This window comes from Salvelinus sp. IW2-2015, linkage group LG18 (genome assembly GCF_002910315.2).
Source record: "Salvelinus sp. IW2-2015 linkage group LG18, ASM291031v2, whole genome shotgun sequence".
NCBI lineage: Eukaryota > Metazoa > Chordata > Actinopteri > Salmoniformes > Salmonidae > Salvelinus > Salvelinus sp. IW2-2015.
The window spans coordinates 37995039-38021890 of NC_036858.1; the positions used below are offsets into that span (position 1 = coordinate 37995039).

General features: G+C 42.1%; 1 protein-coding gene across 1 annotated transcript in view; it reads left to right on the forward strand.

The window, feature by feature from the left end:
• The window catches only part of LOC111977791 (neuroendocrine convertase 2-like), a 65507-nt gene that overhangs the window by 33895 nt on the left and 4760 nt on the right, over positions 1–26852 (forward strand). The window contains exons 6-11 of the mRNA XM_024007455.2: positions 52–128; positions 1026–1114; positions 5821–5996; positions 13545–13760; positions 16001–16101; positions 23668–23895. Coding sequence (XP_023863223.1) covers positions 52–128; positions 1026–1114; positions 5821–5996; positions 13545–13760; positions 16001–16101; positions 23668–23895 — 887 coding nt within the window. The remainder of the gene's footprint in view (positions 1–51; positions 129–1025; positions 1115–5820; positions 5997–13544; positions 13761–16000; positions 16102–23667; positions 23896–26852) is intronic.

The window sequence follows — 26852 nt, forward strand, 5'->3', positions numbered from 1 at the left end:
TTGTGTCTTGTACTCTGCCGGATTTTAATGGTTTGTGTCCTGTCCTTTCAGAATGCAGAGGCCAGCTTTGACTTCAGCAGCAATGACCCATACCCATATCCCCGCTACACGGATGACTGGTTTAACAGGTAAAGACTAGCTGGCCAGCCCGTGTCCCTCCAAGGTCATCTGCCCCAAAGCAGTCATCAGCAGTATTGTATTTCTGGTGCCTGTTCAACAGTGCATGCCTAGCTGTCACCCAGGTTGTGACATTAGACATCTCAGTGTTGCCGCTGCTGAGTTAGTGCAGCACAGGACTAGTTGGCTAATTAGCTGGTTGTTTATAAATAGCAGACTGTCTGTGGCAAAGCATGCTGGGAGTGCAGAGAAGGCTCACTTCAATTACCCTGTGGTGAAGTCCACACAGGAATACTCTTCTCTTCTCTCACCACACACACACACACACACACACACACACACACACACACACACACACACACACACACACACACACACACACACACACACACACACACACGTAGACACATTGTCAGATAGTTATTGTAATGCAAAATAGTGCCGGTCTCATGGTAATTAACCGTTAATTATTTATATAAATATGTTTAGCATCTCCAGGCTTCCACACATACAAGCTGCATACAAGCCGCTGATGCACGCCTTTGGAACATCTACAGTTAAAAAGTCTAATAAATCAATTTAATATACACCATCACAATGAATCCATTATTTATTTTAGTCAGGTCTAAAGAAACATTATGATATGAAGAAAATGTATTTCAGAAGAACAGAATATTAGTTGGCTTATATGTTAAGTTATCTGGCCATGCCATAGGCTGTAGATTTGTTAATTTAGCTGACAAGATAAGTCCTGTGACATTATTTAATATTATTTGATTTTATAGTAAGAAGAATATAATTGAACAATAGGTGATCAAAGACATGATATATTGACGAGTAACCAATTCCCACTATGGTTTCCAACTTTATCCCCATTCCCCAATCTACCTGTGTGTTTCTGTGTGTAGTCATGGAACAAGGTGTGCTGGTGAGGTGTCTGCAGCAGCCAACAACAACATCTGCGGAGTGGGAGTGGCCTACAACTCTAAGGTGGCAGGTATGTAGACTGCTCTAATACTGTGGTAAATAACAGCTGGCTTTGAAGTAAAAGTAATAGTGATCACAGTCATGTCAGAAAATGTATAAAAGTGGCAGTGAGAATAACAGTACTAGTAGTGCTATGGCAGTGATAATAACAATACTAATGGCAGCTATACTCAATAATAATTATATTATTGTTCATCTTACTTCTCTCATCATTACCTAAAATTGTGAATTGCATCTTATATTTATAAAGTATGCCGCACAGAATAATAATGGACACAGAAATGTTCCGGGTAGCCTCAGAGAATAACATCGATCAACATGCTGACTCGGTGAGAGAGTTTATAAGGAAGTGCATTGAAAATGTTGTACACACTGTGAATATTAAAACCTACCCTAACCAAAAACCATGGATGGATTGCGGCATTCGCACAAAAGTAAAAGCGCGAACCATCGCATTTAACCATGGAAAGAGGACTGGGAATATGGCCGAATATAAACCGTGTAGTTATTCCCTCCGCAAGGCAATCAAACAAGCGAAATGTCGGTATAGGGACAAAGTGGAGTCGCAATTCAACGGCTCAGTCACAAGACGTATGTGGCAGGGTCTACAGGCAATTACGGACTACAAAAAGAAAACCAGCCACGTCACGGACACCGACGTATTGCTTCCAGACAAACTACACACCTTCTTTGCCCACTTTCAGGATAATACTGTGCCACCGACGCGGACCGCTAACAAGGCCCCCCCTCTCCTTCTCCGTGGCTGACGTGAGTAAGACATTGTTAGTGGAATTAAATAATTCCTACAATATACTCATTAATTAAATTCAATCTGTCTATTTATAAGAATTTGTAAGATACTTATTAACATAAAATAGACAGGATACAGTCATATTAAAATTAMATAATAGTGTTTATTCTCGGAGCAWGCTCCCATTTGATCATAAACACAGACTTATATACAAGATATGACGTCATAGGTTACAGAATGAGTCTCATTGRCCTGACAAATAGAAAACAGGTTCAAAAGTTCATTCTAACCTCACAGGGCACTCACATGAAACACCATATAATCATTTATCCTGAAGGCTCACTATAATTGATTACCACTTTAGCAGACAACTCAAGATAATGAAAGACCTAAAAAGTGACCCACAGCCTTATCTAAACATCTCAGGGCTAAGTTGGGTCAGTTCAACCAGAGTTTAATGACCCTTTCTGCTTACTTTATAACCCACAACACAAATCTCTTTTCACCAGGCATGCAGAGTTCAATTTGTTATAGTTTTATCTAAAGCTAGAATTTGTTTTAACTATTTATTAACAAAATTCCTAACAGACATTTAAACGTGTTAAACCTCGCAAGGCTGCTGGCCCAGACGGCACCCCTAGCCGTGTCCTCAGAGCATGTGCAGACTAGCTGGCTGGTGTGTTTACGGACATATTCAATCGCTCCGTATCTCAGTTTGCTGTCCCTGCTTCAGGATGGCCACCATTGTTCCTCTACCCAAGAAGACAAGGATAACTGAACTAAATTACTATCGCCCCGTAGCACTCACTTCTGTCATCATGAAGTGCTTTGAGAGACTAGCCAAGGATCATATCACCTCAACCTTACCTGCCACCCTAGACCCACTTCAGTTTGTATACCGTCCCGACAGGTCCACAGACGATGCAATCTCCATCACACTGCACACTGCCCTATCCCATCTGGACAAGAGGAATACCTATGTAAGAATGCTGTTCATTGACTAGAGCTCAGCATTCAACACCAAGTGTCACCCAAGGTCATCATTAATCTGGAGGCCCTAGGTTTCAACCCCGCCCTGTGCAATTGGGTCCTGGACTTTCTGACGGGCCGCCCCCCAGGTGGTGAAGGTAGGAAACAACATCTCCGCTTCGCTGACCCTCAACACTGGGGCCCCACAAGGGTGCATGCTCAGCCCCTCCTGTACTCCCTGTTCACCCATGACTGTGTGGCCATGCACGCCTGCAACTCAATCATCAAGTTTGCAGACGACACAACAGTAGTGGGCTTGATTACAAACAATGACGAGACAGCCTACAGGGAGGAGGTGAGGGCACTCAGATGGTGGTGTCAGGAAAATAACCTCAGCGTACACTTCCCAGACAAACTGAAATGGTCCACCCACACAGACAGTGTGGTGAAGAAGGCGCAACAGATAGTGAGGTCCGTACAGGTGCATCAAAGCTGGGACCGAGAGACTGAAAAACAGCTTCTATCTCAAGGCCATCAGACTGCTAAACAGCAATACATTTGGCTTGTCACCTAAAACCCTGACAAACTCTTACAGGTGCACAGTTGAGAGCATTCTGTCAGGCTGTATTACCGCCTGGTACGGCAACTGCACCGCCCTCAACCGCAAGGCTCTCCAGAGGGTGGTACGGTTTGCGCAACGCTTCACTGGGGGCACACTACCTGCCCTCCAGGACACCTACAGCACCCAATGCCACAGGAAGGCCAAAAAGATTATCAAGGACAACAACCACCCGAGTCATTTCCTGTTCACTCCGCTACCATCCAGAAGGCGAGGTCTGTACAGGTGCATCAAAGCTGGGACCGAGAGACTGAAAAACAGCTTCTATCTCTAGGCCATCAGACTGCTAAACAGCAATCACTAACTCAGAGAGGCTGCTGCCTACATAGAGACTCAATAGTCACTTTAAACAATGCCACTTTAATAATGTTTAAATATCTTACATTACTCATCTCATATGTATATGATGTATCTTATACCATGTATTGCACCTTGCCTATGCCGCTCGGCCACTGCTCATCCATATATTTACATGTACATATTCTTATTCCATCCCTTTAGATTTGTGTGTATTAGGTAGTTGTTGAGGAATTGTTAAATTACTTGTTATATATTACTGCACTGTCGGAACTAGAAGCACAAGCATTTCGCTACACTCGCCTTTAAAACTTCTCTAGGATAGGGGGCAGCATTCAGAATTTTGGATGAAAAGCGTGCCCAAATTAAACTGCTTGCTACTCATGCCCATAAACTAAAATATGCATAGTTATTAGTAGATTCGGATAGAAAACACTCTGAAGTTTCTAAAACTGTTTGAATCATGTCTGTGACTATAACAGAACTTATTTGGCAGGCGAAACCCCAAGGACAAACCATTCAGATTTTTTTTTTTTGGTCACTCTATTTTCAATCAGGTTTCATTGGGAATCCAGATTTCTAAGGGACCTCCTTGCAGTTCCTATCGCTTCCACTGGATGTCATCAGTCTTTAGAAATTGGTTGATGTTTTTCCTTTGAGAAATTAAGAAGTAAAACTTTTCAGAATGAGGCTCGAGGGAAGTTTACTCTTTGTTAGAGGCGCGTTACACAGAGGCTCGCTACATGTTGTTTTCCTCCGGTATTGAACACAGATCATCCCGTCTTCAATTTTATTGATTATTTACGTTAAAAAATACCTAAATGTGTATTTCAAAAGTAGTTTGAAATGTTTGGACAAAGCTTACAGGTAACTTTTGAGATATTTTGTAGTCAAGTTGCGCAAGTTGGAACTGGTGTTTTTCTGGATCAAACGCGCCAAATAAATTGACATTTTGGATATAAATCGACGCAATTAATCGAACAAAAGGACCATTTGTGATGTTTATGGGACATATTGGAGTGCCAACAGAAGAAGCTCGTCAAAGGTAAGGCATGAAATATATCTATATTTCTGGGTTTTGTGTCGCGCCTGGAGGGTTGAAATATGATGGTCTGTGTTTGTTTGCTTGGGTGCTATGCTCAGATAATAGCATCCTTTGCTTTCGCATTTTTGAAATCTGACACGTTGGCTGGATTCACAACAAGTGTAGCTTTAATTTGGTATATTGAATGTGTGATATCATCAAAGTTAAATTTTTATAGTAATTTATATGATTTTGGCGCTCTGCATTTTCACTGGAAGTTGGCCAGTTGGGACGCTAGCATCCCACATATCCCAGAGAGGTTTTAACATCTGCTAACCATGTGCACGTGACCAATAACATTTGATTTGATTCTACACAGACATTCCCCAGTATTGATCAGCTTGTGAACTCACAGACAAATTATATCTTTGGTTTTATACAATACTGTAAATGTGAGAATGCAGTTGCAGAAGCAAAATTACAACACTCGATATAGACAATTCCATTCATCCATTTCTCATTGAATTCTCCCTTTGATTTGGCTCTGGAAGCAGCTATGTCACACTTTGTTTTGGGTGGAATTCAAATTTCCAATTGAGAGACTTCTTCATCAGTATGTTGTTAATAACCTCGAACTCATCAATTTCCATAGAGGTTGAAAGGAGTTATGGAAGCACCATAATGAAGGATTTGATGTTACAATTAATTGGTTTAGAGATTTCATTATGTTTACATAACTTTTTCTCCAAATAGGTGCATCAACGGGGGCTGAATATATTTCATATATACAGTTTGTATAAAGACTGGCCTAACATAAAGAGATGTAGGTAAAACTGTAGCACCAACACAAATTACCTAATTGCTAACTGGTATATTTTGTTATAAAGTACTTTCTCCAGTTTTTAAAGCAATAGTCAAGCCATACAAAATATATTTGGTCAACAGTGGCTTAGCATTTTAATAATGTGTAACCAATGGCTTGACTGATTCCTACGATAGACAATGTGTATCTTACACTACATGTCTCTCCCCACCCATCCTCTCCTCCTCCCCCAGGTATCCGTATGCTGGACCAACCCTTCATGACGGACATCATCGAGGCATCATCCATCAGCCATATGCCCCAGGTCATTGACATCTACAGTGCTAGTTGGGGTCCCACCGATGACGGCAAGACAGTAGACGGACCCAGAGAGCTCACTTTGCAAGCCATGGCTGATGGAGTCAACAAGGTGCAAACACACACACACACACACACACACACATACAAACACACACTGGGCTGACTGGAAATAACAGGCTTATAGAGTACCTGTACTTGTCCTACTGGGGTAACTGTGTTCTTTGAAGAGGCATACATTATATTAGACTCAAGACACAGAATAGGAAAAAGAACAGCCTTGCTGTTACACACTTTCACAGACACCCCCTAGACACACACAGTTAGTTAGCATACTGCCAGTGGCAATTAGCTGCTTGATGATTCACAATACCATGCAGGGGGTGGTCTGATCTGCTCTGACCCTATCTCATCCAATGTTGTTGAGGAGGTGCAAAATGTGCTCTAAGCATGGCTAAGATAAACACAACTAATCAAGCAGTATTCCACTATGCCTCTCTCATGCTAATGATCACATATGTAAACCATTACGTAGGCTAGGCACGATGCACGTTGTACAACAACAAAAATAGTACTTTCTTTTCCACCGACCTAAGATGAGAATAATTCAATTCGATTATTTTCCATTAAACAGCCATGTATGTTTTTTGTTATTCTCTTTAACAGCTGGGGAACACTTGTCACCCCCGCCCCGGTACAATCACTTCACTCTAAACAAGATACTTAGTTTGCATCTTGAGCGAGGTGGCTTCATTTTGCAAATTGACATGGATAATGGAAATAAATCATATGGAATATTCTGGAAGCGGTGCTTGATACATAAGAGTGCTTCATTCTGGGAGCGCTGGAGACAATAGCCGTGCACATATGTAATCTCACTGCATTTCAAACGGCACTTTGCAATTTAGATGGAGAGGCAGGAATAGATGTGGTGAGAGGGACACATACGCAAATCAGGTTTACCTAGATCAGGGGTTAACAACATAAGGGACCTTCCTTGATTTGAGGGAGAAAATATATACAGTTGTGGCCAAATACGTTGGCCGCAACTGAATTATTCTTAAATAATTAAATAAACCCAGTCACTACAAAGATGCAGCCATCCTTTCTAACTCAGTTGACGGAGAGGAAGGAAAGCGCTCAGGGATTTCACCATATCACCGTCACTTGTATCTTTGTAGTGACCAGGTGTATTGATACTATCCAAAGTGTGATGACTAACTTCACCATTCTCAAAGGGATATTCAATGTCTGCTTTTTTATTTTTACCCATCTGCCAATAGGTGCCTTTCTTTGCGAGGCATTGTAAAACCTCCCTGGTCTTTGTGGTTGAATCTGTTTGAAATTCACTGCTCGACTTCAATGCACATTTCACATGTTTTTTTGTAATTGAAGTAATTCAATGGTATGGGGGTTTTAAGGTAAGTGGTACGCTGTTCAGCTAAAATGTGGAGCGTACGGAAATTCGTCAGTTATTCTGCGCTCTGGCACACTCAGACGAGAGTGCTCTGAAATCAGAGTAGATACCCAGAGCGAATTTACCAGCAATGTCTGACAGTTGTCGCAGTGACATCATAACCATTCTATTGAAATAGGTACTTGCATAGTGGAGTCTTTTGGTTAGGCATGTAGCTAACTAGCTAAACAATGCACCATAATCCCAACTCATAAAGTTACTACCCTACATGAATCTGCAGGTAACTAACCAACCAGGTTCAATGTTTAGCTGGCTAACATTAGGCTACAACTAGCAATGCAAATTGAGGTACGAATAAGGTACGAATAATATTGAGGTACGAATAATATTACTACATAGATCATACACGTAACGTTAGACAGCTAGCCAGACAGCTAATGTTAGCTAAATACAATTGAGTCTGTTTTAGTCATTATCCGTCTGTGACTGATAATTGCACTACTGAGAAGACTCTGGTCCACCTCGTTATGAGAGTTCTGCCTGGGCAGTACTTTAACTTGAAATGAAAATGACTGACAAAATTAGAAATGTCTAATATCTGAAAATGTAGCTAGCTAGACTCTCTTACCTGTATACATGGATGAACTTTTCTCCCTCTCTGTCACGGATGTCATGCTTGACCTTAGTTTGAAGATGTAACCCGGAAACAGGTGTTTCATACAACAGCCTTCTGTGTGTTCTCTTTTCCACTCTGTCTGCATATTTGCAAAAAAATGCCAGATTTTTCTCCACCTCCTTAGCTATCATACTCTAGTTCAACTCATTTAAAAACACAGTTCACCAAAAAGTGGAGAGCAACACTTATGCAGTTGTACTACGTGATGTCTTTCAAAAAAAGCTGTGTTAGAAAGGATTACCTACACATACTGAACAGCTCATATTATAGACAGAAGCCTGCTACATGGCAGACAAATCCAAACTCATCTCTCGGCATGTCCAGCCCACTCATTATCTCAGACAATCATGGCTAGCGGGAAGGTTCCTGACTTTTTCTGTGGCTAAACCAACTAAACCCCTAATTTAACAATTGTATTCATATTTACAAGATGGCATACACGTGTGTCATTAAGGCACATGAAAGTTCACATGTTCCATAAGGCATTTCTGCCAAAAAATGCATTTTGATAAATGGTGCTGCTGTGAAGTAGTGACTCGCGACATACACCTAGTTTCCTGAATCGGGTCACATTTATATGTGCAGGGATACTGGAGTGATGGAGTTAGATACTGTGCAACGGGATATAAGATAAACAGAGTGCAGTAGCAGCAGCTTGCATGTGAGTGGGTGGGCAGGTGTGTAGAGTCAGTATAAATGTATATGCATATTATGTGTAATTGAGCAAATGATGAGTATTGTGTGTGTGTTGGAGTGACAGCGTGTGTGATTGTGTAGGGCCCTGTGAGTATGCATAGAGACAGTGCAAATATATATTTTTTAAAGGTCAAGAAAGATACAAGGTTAACAGTCGTGTAGCTATTTTGTTATCTATTTATTCGTCTTATTGCTTGGGGATAGAAGCTGTTCAAGAGCCTGTTGGTGTCAGACTTGATGCACCGGTACCTCTTGCCGTGGGTGGTTGGGGTCTTTGACGATTTTCCAGGCCTTCTTTTCACATCGCCTGATATAGAGGTCCTGGATGGCAGGGAGCTCGGCCCAGTGATGTACTGGGCTGTCCTCACAACACTCTGTAGTGCCATGTGATCAAGGGCGGTACTATTGCCATACCAAGCAGTGATGCAGCTAGTCAATATGCTCTCAGTGGTACAGCTGTAGATCCTTTTCAGGATTTGTGTGTTTGAACCATTTTAATTCTTTAGTGATTTGGAACCGAGGAACTTGAAGCTGTCTACCTGCTCCACTGCCACCCCGTCGATGTGGATGGGGGTGTGCTCGCCCCCCCATTTCCTGTAGTCCGTGATCAGCTCCTTGGTCTTGCTGACGTTGAGGGAAAGGTTGTTACTCCGGCACCACACTGCCAGGTCACTGACTTCATCCCTGTAGGCTGGCTCATCGTCGCCAGTGATCAGTCCTACCGCTGTCGTGTTATCAGCGAACTTGATAATGGAGTTGAGGGTCAGCGTGGTGGAGGTGATGTTGCCTACCCTCCCCACCTGTTGTCAGAAAGTCCAGAATCTAGTTGCAGAAAGAGGTGTTCAGACCCAGAGTCCTAAGCTTGGTGACGAGCTTGTAGGGGACAATGGTGTTGAACGCTGAGCTGTAGTCAATGAACAGCATTCTCACATAGGTATTCCCCTCATCTATGGGGGTGGATGCAGTGTTGAGAGCAATTGAGATTGCGTCATCTATGGATCTCTTGGGGCGGTATGCAAATTGGAGTGGGTCTAGGGTGTCTGGGATGGTGGAGTTAATGTGTGCCATAACCAGCCTCTCAAAGCACTTCATGATTACAGAAGTGAGTGGTACAGGGCGGTAGTCATTGTGGAATGAAGCCTTAGAGTTCTTGGGGACAGGAATGATGGTAAACATCTTTAAACATGTAGAGATTATAGACTGGGAATACGGAGAGGTTGAAAATGACCATGAAAATGCCTATCAGCTGTTCTGCGCATGCTCTGAGAATGTGCCCTGGAATACCGTCAGGCCCCGCGGCCTTGCGGTTATTGATGACAATGTGGAAGACGTAAATGCTGTTTTACACAGGGTCAATGAAAATCTGTGTTTCACCCCCCCCAAAGCTCTGTCCCTACTCTCAAAAAGGAATTTCTCAGTTTTACACTCAAACTTTGTAATTAAAGAGGCCAGGTTCCACTCATTCAGTGTATCTTTACAAAGCTGTCCATTCATTGGCCTTGACCTCTGCATTTAAGTACAGAAATATAAAAATGATGGAAACATACACAACATGACCAAAAGTATGAAACCATGAAAAACTTTACAGTTTGCATTTGGCTTTGGGGCAGGTAGCGTCCTCCTGGCATCCGCCAAACCCAGATTCATCCGTCAGACTGCGAGATGGTGAAGTGTGATTCATCACTCCAGAGATCGCGTTCCCACTTCTCCAGAGTCCAATGGCGGCGAGCTTTAGACCACTCCAGTCGACGCTTGACATTGAGCATGGTGATCTTAAGCTTGTGTGTGACTGCTAGGCCATGGGAACCCATTTCATGCTCTCAACAAACAGTTATTGTGCTGACATTGCTTCCAGAGGCAGTTTGGAACTCGATAGTGAGCGTTACAACCAAGGACAGACAATTTTTACGCGCTGCGAGATTCAGCACTCTGGAGTCCCGTTCTTTGAGCTTGTGTGGCCTACCACTTCATGCAGAAATATGACGAACTGACATGTTGGAAAGGTGACATCCTATGACGGTGCCACATTTAAAGTCACTGAGCTCTTCAGTATGTCCATTCTACCGCCAATGTTTGTCTATGAATATTGCATGACTGTGTGCTCAATTTTATTCACCTGTCAGCAACAGGTGTGACTGAAATAGCCCAATCCACTAATTTGAAGGAGTGTCCACATACTTTGTTTATATAGTGTAGCTAGCTAGTTAGCTAGCTAAACTAACTTGGCTACATGACATTTAAGGTAAACTCTAACGTTAGCTAGCCAACATAATTTGCATTCATTCTCCTCAACTTCACAAGTCCGACTAAAGCTGCCACTGTCAGAAACCATTGAAAACCAGTACAGTAACGCCAGCTAACTCAATCAATCACCATGCAAGCATAAGATAAGCCTGCCAAATGGCTTGGTTAAATTTACCCATATATAGAATAAGTCAAATCTAACTTTAGTAACTTAGCTAGCTAGCCAGCAAATTTAGGTAACATAGCTAAGGAGTGAAACATTGTCTGAGACAGTCCAGAAGAAGTTTCAGACTAAGCTAGCTAAGGTACCTAGCTAGCTTTAACTAGATACCATTACAGACACTGACATAGTTTATACACTTCAGTAAGCTAGTGTCGTGGGCATGGTCGTGAGGCTAACTTTGTTAGCTAGCTAACGTTACCACAGCCAGATATATTAGAACAGAAAATGGCTAGCTAGCTAACTGTTGTATGCTATCTAACTAACACTCAATCTAATGTTAGCTAGGTACCTAATTATGATTGGACAACCTATTTAACCTGAATGACCATCAAATACATATTTGTAACATCTGTTACATACAGTTGAAGTTGGAAGTTTACATACACCTTAGCGAAATACTTTTAAACTAAGTTTATCACAATTCCTGACATTTAATCCCAGTAAAAATGCCCTCTCTTAGGTCAGTTAGGATCACCACTTTATTTTAAGAATGTGAAATATCAGAATAATAGTACAGAGAATAATTTATTTCAGCTTTTATTTCTTTCATCACATTCCCAGTGGGTCAGAAGTTTACATACACTCAATAAGTATGGGTCAAACGTTTCGGGTGGCCTTCCACAAGCTTCCCACAATAAGTTGGGTGAATMTTGGCCCATTCCTCCTGACAGAGCTGATGTAACTGAGTCAGCTGTGTAGGCCTCTTTGCTCACACATGCTTTTTCAGTTCTGCCCACAAATTTTCTATAGGATTGAGGTCAAGGCTTTGTTATGGCCACTCCAATACCAATACCTTGACTTTGTTGTCCTTAAGCCATTTTGCCACAACTTTGGAAGTATGCTTGGGGTCATTGTCCATTTGGAAGACCCATTTACGACCAAGCTTTAACTTCCTGACTGAAGTCTTGAGATGTTGCTTCAATATATCTACATGATTTTCCTACCTCATGATGCCATTAATTTTGTGAAGTGCACCAGTCCCTAAAGCAGCAAAGCTCCCCCACAACATGATGCTGCCACCCCCGTGCTTCACGGTTGGGATGGTGTTCTTCGGCTTGCAAGCCCCCCCTTTTTGCTCCAAACATAACGATGGTCATTATGGCCAAACAGTTCTATTTTTGTTTCATCAGACCAGAGGACATTTATCCAAAAAGTATGATCTTTGTCCCCCTGTGCAGTCTTTGTCTCCACCGTAGTCTGGCTTTTTTTTATGGCGGTTTTGGAGCAGTGGCTTCTTCCTTGCTGAGCAGCCTTTCAGGTTATGTCAATATAGGACTCATTTTACTGAGGATATAGATACTTTTGTACCTGTTTCTTCCAGCATCTTCATGGTTCTTTGCTATTGTTCTGGGATTGATTTTCACTTTTGCACCAAAGTACGTTCATCTCTAGGAGACAGAACACGTCTCCTTCCTGATCGGATGACAGCTGCGTGGTCCCATGGTGTTTATACTTGCGTACTATTGTTTGTACAGATGAACGTGGTACCTTCAGGCGTTTGGAAATTGCTCGCAATGATGAACCAGACTTGTGGAGGTCTAATTGTGATACAGCGAATTATAAGTGAATTAATCTGTCTGCAAACAATTGTTTACTGCCTGTAAACAAATTACTTGCGTCATGCACAAAGTAGATGTCCTTACCGCCTTGCCAAAACTATAGTTTGTTAACAAGAAATTTGTGGAGTGGTTGAAAAACTACTTTTAATGACGCCAACCTAAGTGTATGTTAACTGCATTTTTTGGTGTATAAATTACACCTCAAAGCCAAGCTTGCAAGAAGCCTTGACCTGTCTGGTGCACACATATTTCTCTGTCCTCAGTTTGATGAATCTGTATTTTTACCTTGTAACTGATTGTTTATGGAAAGAGAGAAGGAACAACACATGTTAAGAACAAATTATTTTTTACAATGACGGTCTACTGGGGAACAGTGGGTTCCCCAGTAGACCGGCAGAACAAGAGATTTTTACCTTGTCAGCTCAGGGATTTGAGTTACTGGCCCAACGCTCTAACCACTAGTCTACCTACCGCCCCAGCACTACTACCAATGTACTGCTATCACTACAGATGTAGGATCTTAATTTGAGCCTGTTTGCTACAGCAGGAAAATAAACCTGCAGCAACTGGAAATGTGAATTGTTATCTGGATTATAATTAATGACTTTTTTTGAAGGTGTTGATACATAAAAAATAAAATAAAATCAAGTCTGAAATGTATAGGTGGAAATTACAAACTTCAGAAGCCTTTTTAAACCTCATATACACTATACATTTTATATTTCCTGCATTGCAGGAAAGTTCTCCTGCTACAGGGTGATAACATTAAGATCTACATCTGTACCACTTCCACTGCTTCTACCCCTATAACACATCCTGAAGCCAGTTGATGTGTTGTCTTGTAGGGCCGAGGAGGGAAAGGCAGTATCTACGTATGGGCCTCTGGAGACGGTGGTAGCTATGACGACTGTAACTGCGATGGTTACGCCTCCAGCATGTGGACCATCTCCATCAACTCAGCCATCAACGACGGCCGCACGGCCCTGTATGACGAGAGCTGCTCCTCCACCCTCGCATCCACCTTCAGCAACGGACGCAAGAGGAACCCTGAGGCTGGCGTGGTGAGTGTGTTAGAAGGGGTGTGAAAAAAAGAGAGAGGGAGTGGTTGACCAAGTTCATCTCATTGTTATCCTCAGGCTGAGTACTTTGAGTACACTGAGTGCATATATCTGCCATCAGAGTAGAGGACTGGGACAATGACATAGCAGAGAGAGATGGACTATAACTTTCTGCTTGGTTGTTATATCTGCATTTATCTGGGGTATTATCTCGACGTGCAGAGTTATCACAAGACAATGTATGAATCATCTGTGCCATAGGGGGCGGAAGGGAGGGAGAGAGGGATGAGATAGGCCCTAAATTGACACGTCACTATGGCAAACTATTTGACCATGGTTACTGATTAAAACCTTGACAAAGTACAAGCTCAGTGAGCACATCCTTGCAATTGAGAAGGGTAGACACAGGAAAAACTGGCTCCCTGTTGAGGAAAGGCTGTGCAACCACAGCACCACAGCAGAACCCAAGATAGAGCTGCATTTCCTGACAAAATGTAAAAAATATAAAGAGAGTGTAATTTCCACAAATTTGAAAGTCTTACTAAAGGATTCAAAGACCTCTCTGATGAGAATAGGCTACCCGTCCTGTTGGGGGAGGACGCAGAGAGCTGTGGGTTGGCAAAGCACTACATTGCTACCTGCCATAAAATGAGGAACAGTGTCTGACAGACCAACCAACCTGCACATGTCCACTATGTTATTGTTACTGCTCAATGTATGGTTATTTTGACCCTTGATTATTGTTGTTACTGATTGTCCCATTAACAGTCTTGATTATTACAATTTTAATGATGTTAATATTGTAAATGTATCACTTAAACTCCAAAGTACGCTTTGGCAATACAGTAGCTTGAGAAAGTATTCAACCCCTTGGCATTTTTCCTATTTTGTTGCCTTACAACCTGGAATTAAAATGTTTTTTTGGGGGGTGTTTGTATCATTTAATTTACACAACATGCCTACCACTTTGAAGATGCAAAATATTATTTATTGTGAAACAAACAAGAAATAAGACGAAAAGACTGAGAACTTGAGCGTGCATAACTATTCACTCCCCCAAAGTCAACACTTTGTAGAGACACCTTTTGCAGCAATTTCAGCTACAAGTCTCATGGGGTGTCTCTATAAGCTTGTCAAATCTAGCCACTGGGATTTTTGCCCATTCTTCAAGGCAAAACTGCTCCAGCTCCTTCAAGTTGGATGGGTTCCGCTGGTGTACAGCAATCTTTAAGTCATACCACAGATTCTCAATTGGATTGAGGTCTGGTCTTTGACTAGGCCATTCCAAGACATTTAAATGTTTCCCCTTAAACCACTCGTGTTGCTTTAGCATTATGCTTAGGGTCATTGTCCTGCTGGAAGGTGAACCTCCATCCCAGTCTCAAATCTCTGGAAGACTTTCCCTCAAGAGGCTTCCTGTATTTAGCGTCATCCATCATTCCTTCAATTCTGACCAGTTTCCCAGTCCCTGCCAATGAAAAACATCCCCACAGCAAAAAAAAATCTTTAAGCAATGGCTTTTTTTCTGGCCACTCTGCCGTAAATCCCAGCTCTGTGGTATGTACGGCTTAAAGGGGTCCAATGGAGCTTTGCAGCTCCTTCATGGTTATCTTTGGTCACTTTGTTGCCTCTCTGATTACTTCCCTCCTTGCCTGGTCCGTGAGTTTTGGTGGGCGGCCCTCTCATGGCAGGCTTGTTGTGGTGCAATATTCTTAAAAAAAAATTAATAATGGATTTAATGGTGCTCAGTGGGATGTTCAAAGTTTCTGATATTTTTTTTATAACCCAATCCTGATCTGTACTTCTCCACAACTTTGTCCCTGACCTGTTTGGAGTTCTCCTTGGTCTTCATGGTGCCGCTTGCTTGGTGTTTATACACCTGTCATCAATGGGTGTGGCTGAAATCGTCGAATCCCCATGCTCCCCATGCTTTTGTATATATAGTGTATATGAGAACCGTATTTGACAGCACTGTTTGTGTTTTGACTTGCACCAGAAAGCCATGACGGTTGAGAGAGCCAAGGATTCCCTCATGGGCTTCTTCCTCTCTGACTAATTGGATAAGACCTCTGATTATCTGTAATTAAACTACACATCTGAATCAAATGTTTACTGAATAATTTGCATTCTTGAAGTCTTTACTTTTCCACCTTCCTCTCCCCTCCTCTCCTCTCCTCTTGTTGAATGTTGTTAGCTCACTGATATGACTACAGTTTTCGTCTTCCATCGTTGTGTTATGGTAGGCCACCACGGACCTGTATGGAAACTGCACCCTGCGCCACTCTGGAACATCAGCAGCAGCTCCTGAAGCAGCCGGAGTGTTTGCCTTGGCGTTGGAGGCCAAGTATGTACACACGCACACACACACACACACAACATCACACAACACACACACACACACACCACACACACACAAACACACACACACACACAACACACACACACACACACACACACACACACACACACACAACACACACACACACACACCACACACACCTCATCTGCCCTCCTCATCATTTGCCCCACACGCCCATGGACAAATGCTGCCAGCTAAATATTTATACAGCCATTACCGGTCAGTGTCTGAAGTACTTACTCCTACACAGAATATGGCTTCTGCTGTTCTCACTGTATTAAAATGGATGAGATGTTTTGAATAAATGCAGCTCCACAGTGACTGAAACCATGACTGTCTCATTACAAACTACCTATTCTTTCTCTGTCTTTCTCTCCCAGAGTCAAATTCAAGTTCTCTCTCTCTCTCTCTATCTCTTCTCTTCTCTCTCTCTCTCTCTCTCTCTCTTCTCTCTCTCTCTCTCTCTCTCTCTCTCTCTCTCTCTCTCTCTCTCTCTCTCTCTCTCTCTCTCTCTCTCTCTCTCTCTCTCTCTCTCTCTCCTCCCCCCCCCCAGGCCTTCTTCTTCTTATCTCCCTCCATTGCTCTCCTCCTCTTCAGACCACTTCATATCTTATCTCTTCATTGAATCACTTATTTACCAAACCTGCCATTAGGCCCACAGACTTACTCCATGAAAAAAAGTGTTGTCTTGCCCAGTTTTTCTCTGTGTTCGTGCCAGGGATACAAATAATGTTTGGCCTGGCTGGTGTTCTTTATACCTCATTACATGGCAGAAAAATAAAAAGATTTATCTTGAAGACTACGCTCAAAGCGCACATTCATATTTTATTAATTACCGAAAGCACATATACATGAAACAGAGCGACTCAGCACTAGCTGGTGATGTAAGATGCTGGAGTGTTCTCCCAGCAATTCCAGCCGGGACACGTAAGTCACGTTGTTGACAAGTAAACCAGAGGAATACCTCAGCCCATTTCCACGATATAAAATCCATAATGATAAATGCATAGTTTTTGTTTTGGGGTTTTTTATGTTCAACAAAGATTAGCAAAGATTAGCACTATGTCAATAGCGATAATTAAACATCTTTAATTTCAAACATCATGAATTCATAGCCAATGTGAAAACTTTTAATTTCGTCCTTATGGTCGCAAAAATGTAAAATCTAGGGCACTGCATCGCAGTGCTAGCTGCGCAGTGCTAGCTCGCCACCAGAGTCTCTGGTTCACGCCCAGGCTGGGCTGGGTTCGGCGCCAGGCTCTGTCGCAGCCGGCCGCAACCGGAGATCCGTGGGGCGACGCACAATTGGCATAGCGTCGTCCGGGTTAGGGAGGTTTGCGGTAGGAGGTTTGGCCGGTAGGGATATCCTTGTCTCAGTATGTAAAAATGTAATAAAAATGTATGCACTCTACTGTAAGTCGCTCTGGATAAGAGCGTCTGCTAAATGACTAAAATGTAATGTAAAAAATGGAAGGCAATTGGCACATTTGATCTGAACAATATAATATAATATATTTGACATTGCTTGTTCTAACATTTCTGTATTTCTTAATTCCTTAATTTTGGGGGGATTTGCATGTTTTTTTTGGTTACTTATTACTGTACGGTTGGAGTAACATAAGCATTTCGCTAAACTAAGCATTTTGGTCACCCCTTTGCTGCTATGACAGCCTCCACTCCTCTGGCAGGGATTTCACTAGATGTTGAAACATTGCTGTGGGGACTTGCTTCCATTCAGCAACAAGAGCATTAGTTTGGTCGGGCAGTGATGTTGGGTGATTAGGCCTGGCTTGCAGTCGATGTTCCAATTCATCCCAAAGGTGTTCGATGGGGTTTTCGGAGTTCTTCCACATCGATCTCGACAAACCATTTCTGTATGAACCTCGCTTTGTGCACGGGGGCATTGTCATGCTGAAACAGGAAAGGGCCTTCCCCAAACTTTAGTTTGCTCTATGCATTGGGGCAGGTAGCGTTCTCCTGGCATCAGCCAAATCCAGATTCGTCTGTCGGACTGCCAGATGGCGAAGCGTGATTCATCACTTAAGAGAATACGTTTCCACTGCTCCAGAGTCCAATGGCGGCGAGCTTTACACCACTGCAGATGACGCTTGGCATTGCGCATGGTGATCTTAGGCTTGTGTGCGGCAGCTCGGGCATGAAACCCATTTCATGAAGCTCCAGACGAACAGTTCTTGTGCAGAGGTTGCTTCCAGAGGCAGTTCGGAACTCGGTAGTGAGTGTTGCAAACGAGGACAGACGATTTTTACGCACTACATTGCTTCAGCACTCGGCGGTCTCTTTCTGTGAGCTTGTGTGGCCTACGACTTTACGGCTGAGCCGTTGTTGCTCCACAATAACAGCACTTACAGTTGACCAGGGCAGCTTTAGCAGGGCAGAAATGTGATGAACTGACTTGTTGGAAAGGTGGCATCGTATGACGGTGCCTTGTTGAAAGTCACTGAGCCCTTCAGTATGGGCCATTCTACTGCCAATGTTTGTCTAGGAGATTGCATGGCTGTGTGCTCGATTTTATACACCTGTCATCAACGGTTGTGGCGGAAAAAGCTGAATCCACAAATTTGAAGGGCTGTCCACATACTTGTGCAGCTCTGGCTGTCGGTAAAAAGCTGGTGTGTGTTACTGAGTGCAAAGACCCTTTTTACTGGCCAAACACACTTGAACTGTGTGGTGTCAGGAGTCAGTGTGTCAGCACAGAACAAAGCTGTCATTCCACAGTAGAGATAAGAAAGAGACGTGCTGCCAGATGTCTCAAAGCAGAGACCCTTTATGTTCACACATCTGAGGCTTCATCATCAGTGTATCAAGAGATCAGACCTTTATTTCATTCATTACTTTTATGAATGTATTAAATGCACCAGAATCCATTCAGTCTTTTATTGGATTTGTGTATAATTTCCCTTACTTTGTGATCTACAAGGAGGTGTACATGATTAAGTACATGATTTGCTGGATTCTCAAATTTCTACTTTCATGTAGTCTACTGTGCTGTAGATAGGTGGTTTTGATAGCTTGCTTGTCAAGGTGAATTGAATAGATTAATGAATATGTTTTTATCTACCACCCCAGTCAACATGATATCATAGGAAAACGTAATCCTTTCACGTTTTTCTAAAAGTTTAGTAACCGTCTTTCCACACAACCCATCGTGACCTTATAATTCCCTGTGTTGAGTTTCAGTTTACTGTGGTAACAGGAATAGGCTTCATTCATCCTCAACATGGTGCTTCATTCTGTCCCTGCAGTCACACAAAAAAAACGGTCTTCCATCCTCTCTAGAACGGTCAATTCTTAATGTAAAAACTCAGGGCATTGTTAAAGTGTCCCCAGGAGGCCTTTCATTGAATTTCCTCAACCCTGTAATTACAGGGGAATGAAAACACAAAGTATTAGAACACCAGCTAACTGTAACTGTAAATCCCCATATTAGCATTGCTGCTTCACTGGCAGGGTTTCCCAAAACTGTCTGAAAGACCATGAACGCATCCATTAATGAGCAAAATTTGCGGGTGTCAAACCAAGTATGAAATGAGACATATTTTGAAAACTGAGGAACAGCCCTTTCAAATGAAATGACATACAATAGCACCACATCAATCAAATTGTAATCAGACAAGAAAAAACACCTGTAAAAATGTGTATGTTCAAATTCACAAGAATGTTCCATTACAATAAAATTTGGTAAACACTTTACAATAAAGTTCCATTTGTAAAGGGTTTATAAAGGGGTTAAAATTAAGTTATTAATGATTATTTAATATGTTGTAAATGCATTATAAACCATTCGTAAATGGTGATCGCATTGGTCAAAATAGTGCAGTAATGTCAGTGTTTGCCAAATAGTAATCCAACATTTACCTCCAGTTATTATCCATTTATAAATGCCCTGACAAATGCTTATAAGATTAAACCTTATGTATAATAATACAACCTTATTTTTAATAGTTGCACAGTTGAAGAATAGGTATTTTCTCACTTTTGGGTGCTCTGTTCCAGGAACAGAAGAGGTTGGTTTTCATGATGTGTCTTGCCCCACTTTTGAACTATTTCTGTTCTTGGGACAGAGTAACAATGCATCGCACCCAAAGGTGAGAAAATAACTATTGTTTAACTGAGCAACCATTTAAAACAATGTTGCATGATGATACATAAAGGTTCAATAGTATACACATTTGTAAGTGCATGTATAAATGGTTAATAGCTGGAAATAAATAGTGGCTCACTATTTGGAAAGCACTGACTGGCTATCGCACTATTTTGACCAGTTTGTTATAACCCATTTATTAAAGGTTTATAATGCATTTACAAATTATTAAATAACCATCAATAACGTAATTACAAACCCTTTATAAACCCTTTACAAATGGAATCTTGTAAAGTTTTACCAACACGTTCTTATCTGGTTTGATTATTAAACACAACCCTGGCTTCCGGGTTGGATGCGCGCTGTGTTAAGAAGCAGTGCGGCTTGGTTGGGTTGTGTTTCGGAGGACGCATGGCTTTCGACCTTCGTCTCTCCCGAGCCCGTACGGGAGTTGTAGCGATGAGACAAGATAGTAATTACTAGCGATTGGATACCACGAAAATTGGGGAGAAAAGGGGAGAAAAAAAATAAAAATAGATTATTAAACACATATCTGCACCAAAACATATTACAAATGGCATTTAGTATTAAATATGATAAGGAAAAACATACACAAATAATAAAATATGAATAAATCAAGAACTTTATTGACTCAAATCTGAAAACAATGTGCAAGTTACATCAAACTTTGGAATCACAAAATATGATAAGAATAAGGCATATTATAACAATAATTAACTTTTACAACTTCAATCGCTTCTGTACATACTAGGCCTATAGCCTAATACACAAGGCATATAGCCTTATACCTTCCACTAGGCCTATAGCCTAATATAAGAAGAGTCAGAATGGGAACAAATTAAAAGCGTGCATGGGAGGTGAAATGACCAGTGACAATCTGAGCTATTGGGTGAAGACTAGGATTCCCTTTACTAGTGCCTATGTCCACAATGAGTAACACTCACTGGAGCACCATAACCTAAAACAATTTCGGTCCCCTACGATGCATAACTGCTTTCCCTTGCATTATGGTGCAACATAAACAAACCATGTCATATTATCCTTTCTATTTTTTAATCTAGGCTGTGAGGGTGTGATTGTCCCTCAGCCCTGTCTGCAGCCTCAGCAGCATGTTGTCCAGTCTCTCCAGCCCTGTCTGCCCTTGGCAGCGTAGGGACAGCTTCAATTGGGGCGGCAGGTAGCCTAGTGGTTAGAGTGTTGGGACAGTAACCGAAAGATTGCTAGATCGAATCCCTGAGCTGATAAGGTACAAATCTGTCGTTCTGCCCCTGAACAAGGCAGTTCATCCATTGTTCCTAGGCTGTCATTGTAAATAAGAATTTGTTCTTAACTGACTTGCCTTGTTAAATAAAAAAATATTGACTGCCTGGTGCACAGGTGACATATCTACAGTGTAGTCCTCACGAAGGTCTGAGAGCTGAGTCCACCAGTGTCAGAGAGGAGAGAGAAATAATTGCATACAGTGTGTGTACATGTAAACTAAATAGTACATAACAATAATACATCATTGACAGTTGTAAACTAGACCAGGATGATTTAGTTTCCATGCTGAATACCAGCCCGAGCTTTCAAAAGTCATAGCTATTGGCTAGCTACATAGCTATCATCATAAGGGTTAGGCTTAGGCACCATTCATTCTTGCAATCAACAGCCAGCAGGCTTATTATTTTTAGGAATCATATCACAGATAACGACACAATTGGATATCTAGCTAAGTATTTATTTATATATCTAACTGATGACACCAGGCAGGCTAAAACTCCATCCCACACAAAACATGGTGAAAATTCAGGCAGTCTTTTCAAACAGCTCTTACACTAAAATTACATGATCATCATTTTCACAATTTCACAGTATTATTCCAATCTCATAGTGTGGTAATATACAGTTCAAGTCGGAAGTTTACATACACCTTAGCCAAATACATTTAAACTCAGTTTTTCACAATTCCTGACATTTAATCCCAGTAAAAATTCCCTGTTTTAGGACAGTTAGGATCACCACTCTATTTTAAGAATGTGAAATGTCAGAATAATAGTAGAGAGAATGATTTATTTTAGCTTTTATTTCTTTCATCACATTCCCAGTGGGTCAGATGTTTACATACACTCAATTAGTATTTGATAGCATTGTCTTTAAATTTAACTTTGGTCAAATGTTCGGGAGCCTTCCACAAGCTTCCCACAATAAGTTGGGTGAATTTTGGCCCATTCCTCCTGACAGAGCTGGTGTAACTGAGTCAGGTTTGTAGGCCTCCTTGCTCACACACGCTTTTTCAGTTCTGCCCACAAATTTTTATAGGCTTGAGGTCAGGGCTTTGTGATGGCCACTCCAATTACTTGACTTTCTTGTCCTTAAGTCATTTTGCCACAACTTTGGAAGTATGCTTGTGGTCATTGTCCATTTGGAAGACCCATTTGCGACCAAGCTTGAACTTCCTGACTGATGTCTTGAGATGTTGCTTCAATATATCCACAACATTTTCCTCCCTCATGATGCCATTTATTTTGTAAAGAGCACCAGTCCCTCCTGCAGCAAAGCACCCCTACAGCATGATACTGCCACCCCCGTGCTTCACGGTTGGGATGGTGTGGTTCAGCTTGCAAGCATCCCCCTTTTTCCTCCAAACATAACAATGGTCATTTTGGCCAAACAGTTCTATTTTGTTTCATCAGACCAGAGGACATTTCTCCAAAAAGTACGATCTTTGTCCTCGTGTGCATTTGCAAACTGTAGTCTGGCTTTTTAAAGGCGGTTTTGCTGAGTGGCCTTTCAGGTTATGTCGATATAGAACCCGTTTTACTGTGGATATAGATAATTTTGTACCTGTTTACTCCAACATCTTCTCAAGGTCCTTTGCTGTTGTTCTGGGATTGATTTGCACTTTTTGCACCAAAGTTCATTCATCTCTAGGAGACAGAACCTAACCGACTTGCCAAAACTATAGTTTGTTAACAAGAAATTTGTGGAGTGGTTGAAAAATGAGTTATCATGACTCCAACCTAAGTGTATGTAAACTCCTGACTTCATTTGTATATGAAACACCGGAAAATCTCGTTTTTGATTGCGCTCAGCCTTTAAATGCCTGATCTGTCACCTGTGTACACCTGATACACACATCTCCCGAGTGCGCTCCCGAGTGGTGCAGTGGTCTAAGGCACTGCATTTCAGTGCTAGAGGTATCACTACAGACCTTGGTTCGATTCCAGGCTGTATCACAACCGGCCATGATTGGAAGTCCCATAGGACGGCACACAATTGGCCCAGTGTCGTCCGGGTTAGGGTTTGTAAATAAGAATCATCATTGTAAATAAGAATTTATTCTTAACTGACTTGCCTAGTTAAATAAAGGTTAAATCAAATAATCAAATAAATACAAATCTAACTCTGTCTTGTCTCTCCCCCTCACCCCTTCACCCCCTCTGCAGTCCTAACCTGACATGGAGGGACATACAGCACTTGTCCGTGCTGACCTCCAAGAGAAACCAGCTACATGACGAGGTGCACCAGTGGCGGAGGAACGGTGTGGGCCTGGAGTTCAACCACCTGTTTGGTTACGGTGTGCTGGACGCTGGCGGCATGGTCAAGATGGCCAAGGAGTGGAAGACTGTCCCCGAGCGTTTTCACTGCGTGGCTGGATCATTGCAGGATGTCCAGTAAGTGACCGGGCACTGTACAGACATACCGACCTGGCGGAAAATAGAATTAGTACTAAGATGTACAGTCGTGGCCAAAAGTTTTGAGAATGACACAAATATACATTTTCACAAAGTCTGCTGCCTCAGTGTCTTTAGATATTTTTGTCAGAGTACTATGGAATACTGAAGTATAATTACAAGCATTTCATATGTGTAAAAGGCTTTTATTGACAATTACATGAAGTTGATGCAGAGTCAATAATTGCAGTGTTGACCCTTCTTTTTCAACACCTCTACAATCCGCCCTGGCATGTTGTCAATTAACTTCTGGGCCACATCCTGACTGCCCATTCTTGCATAATCAATGCTTGGAGTTTGTCAGAATTTGTGGGTTTTTGTTTGTCCACCCGCCTCTTGAGGATTTGCCACAAGTTCTCAATGGGATTAAGGTCTGGGGAGTTCCTGGCCATGGACCTAAAATATCGATGTTTTGTTCCCCGAGCCACTTAGTTATCACTTTTGCCTTATGGCAAGGTGCTCCATCATGCTGGAAAATGCATTGTTCGTCACCAAACTGTTCCTGGATGGTTGGGAGAAGTTAATCTCGGAGGATGTGTTGGTACCATTCTTTATTCATGGCTGTGTTCTTAGGCAAAATTGTGAGTGAGCCCACTCCCTTGGTTGAGAAGCAACCCCACACATGAATGGTCTCAGGATGCTTTACTGTTGGCATGACACAGGACTGATGGTAGCGCTCACCTTGTCTTCTCCGGACAAGCTTTTTTCCGGATCCCCCAAACAATCGGAAAGGGGATTCATCAGAGAAAATGACTTTACACCAGTCCTCAGCAGTCCAATCCCTATACCTTTTGCAGAATATCAGTCTGTCCCTGATGTTTTCCCTGGAGAGAAGTTGCTTCTTTGCTGCCCTTCTTGACACCAGGCCATCTTCCAAAGTCTTCGCCTCACTGTGCGTGCAGATGCACTCACACCTGCCTGCTGCCATTCCTGAACAAGCTCTGTACTGGTGGTGCCCCGACCCCGCAGCTGAATCAACTTTAGGAGACGGTCCTGGTGCTTACTGGACTTTCTTGGGCGCCCTGAAGCCTTCTTCACAACAATTGAACCGCTCTCCTTGAAGTTCTTGATGATCCAAAAAATGGTTGATTTAGGTGCAATCTTACTGGCAGCAATATCCTTGCATGTGAAGCCCTTTTTGTGCAAAGCAATGATGACGGCACGTGTTTCCTTGCAGGAAACCATGGTTGACAGAGGAAGAACAATGATTCCAAGCACCACCCTCCTTTTGAAGATTCCAGTCTGTTATTCGAACTCAATCAGCATGACAGTGTGATCTCCAGCCTTGTTCTCGTCAACACTCACACCTGTGTTAACGAGAGAATCACTGACATGATGTCAGCTGGTCCTTTTGTGGCAGGGCTGAAATGCAGTGGAAATGTTTTTGGGGGATTCAGTTCATTGGCATGGCAAAGAGGGACTTTGCAATTAATTGCAATTCATCTGATCACTCTTCATAACATTCTGGAGTATATGCAAATTGCCATCATACAAAATGAGGCAGTAGACTTTGTGAAAATTAATATTTGTGTCATTCTCAAAACTTTTGGCCACGACCGTAGGTTTGTTTGTATTTAGCTACAGTTGAAGTCAGAAGATGAAATAAACCTACGCCAAATACATTTAAACTAAATTTTTGACAATTCCTGACATTTAATCCTGGTAAAAATTTGCTGTCTTAAGTCCGTCAGGATCACAACTTTATTTTAAGAATGTGAAATATCAGAATAATAGTAGAGAGAATTATTTTTTCTGCTTTTATTTCTTTCATCACATTCCCAGTGGCTCAGAAGTTTACATACACTCAATTAGTATTTGGTGGCATTGGTTTTAAATTGTTTAACTTGGGTCAAACGTTTCGAGTAGCCTTCCACAAGCTTCCCACAATAAGTTGGGTGAATTTTGGCCCATTCCCCCTGACAGAGCTGGTGTAACTGAGTCAGGTTTGTAGGCCTCCTTGCTCACACACGCTTTTTCAGTTCTGCCCACAAATTTTCTATAGGATTGAGGTCAGGGCTTTGTTATGGCCACTCCAATACCTTGACTTTGTTGTCCTTAAGCCATTTTGCCACAACTTTGGAAGTATGCTTGGGGTCATTGTCCATTTGGAAGACCCATTTGCGACCAAGCTTGAACTTCCTGACTGATGTCTTGAGATATTGCTTCAATATATCCACATCATTTTCCTCCCTCATGATGCCATCTATTTTGTGAAGAGCACCAGTCACTCCTGCAGCAATGCACCCCCACAACATGATGCTGCCACCCCCGTGCTTCATGGGTGGAATGGTGTTCTTCGGCTTGCAAGCCTCCCCGTTTTTCCTCAAAACATAATGATGGTCATTATGGCCAAACAGTTCTATTTTTGTTTCATCAGACTGGAGGACATTTCTCCAAAAAGTATGATCTTTGTCCCCATGTGCAGTTGCAAACCGTAGTCTGGCTTTTTTTTATGGTGGTTTTGGAGCAGTGGCTTCTTCCTTGCTGAGCAGCCTTTCAGGTTATGTCAATATAGAACTCGTTTTACTGTGGACATAGATACTTTTGTACCTGTTTCCTCCAGCATCTTCACAAGGTCTTTTGCTGTTGTTCTGGGATTGATTTTCACTTTTCGCACCAAAATACATTAATCTCTAGGAGACAGAACGCGTATCCTTCCTGAGCGGTATGATGGCTGCGTGGTCCCATGGTGTTTATACTTGCGTACTATTGTTTGTACAGATGAACGTGGTACCTTCAGGCGTTTGGAAATTGCTCCCAAGAATGAACCAGACTTGTGGATGTCTACAATTTCTTTCTGAGGTCTTGGCTGATTTCTTTTGATTTTCCCATGATGTCAAGCGAAACTCAAACTGAGTTTGAAGGTAGGCCTTGAAATACATCCACAGGTACACCTC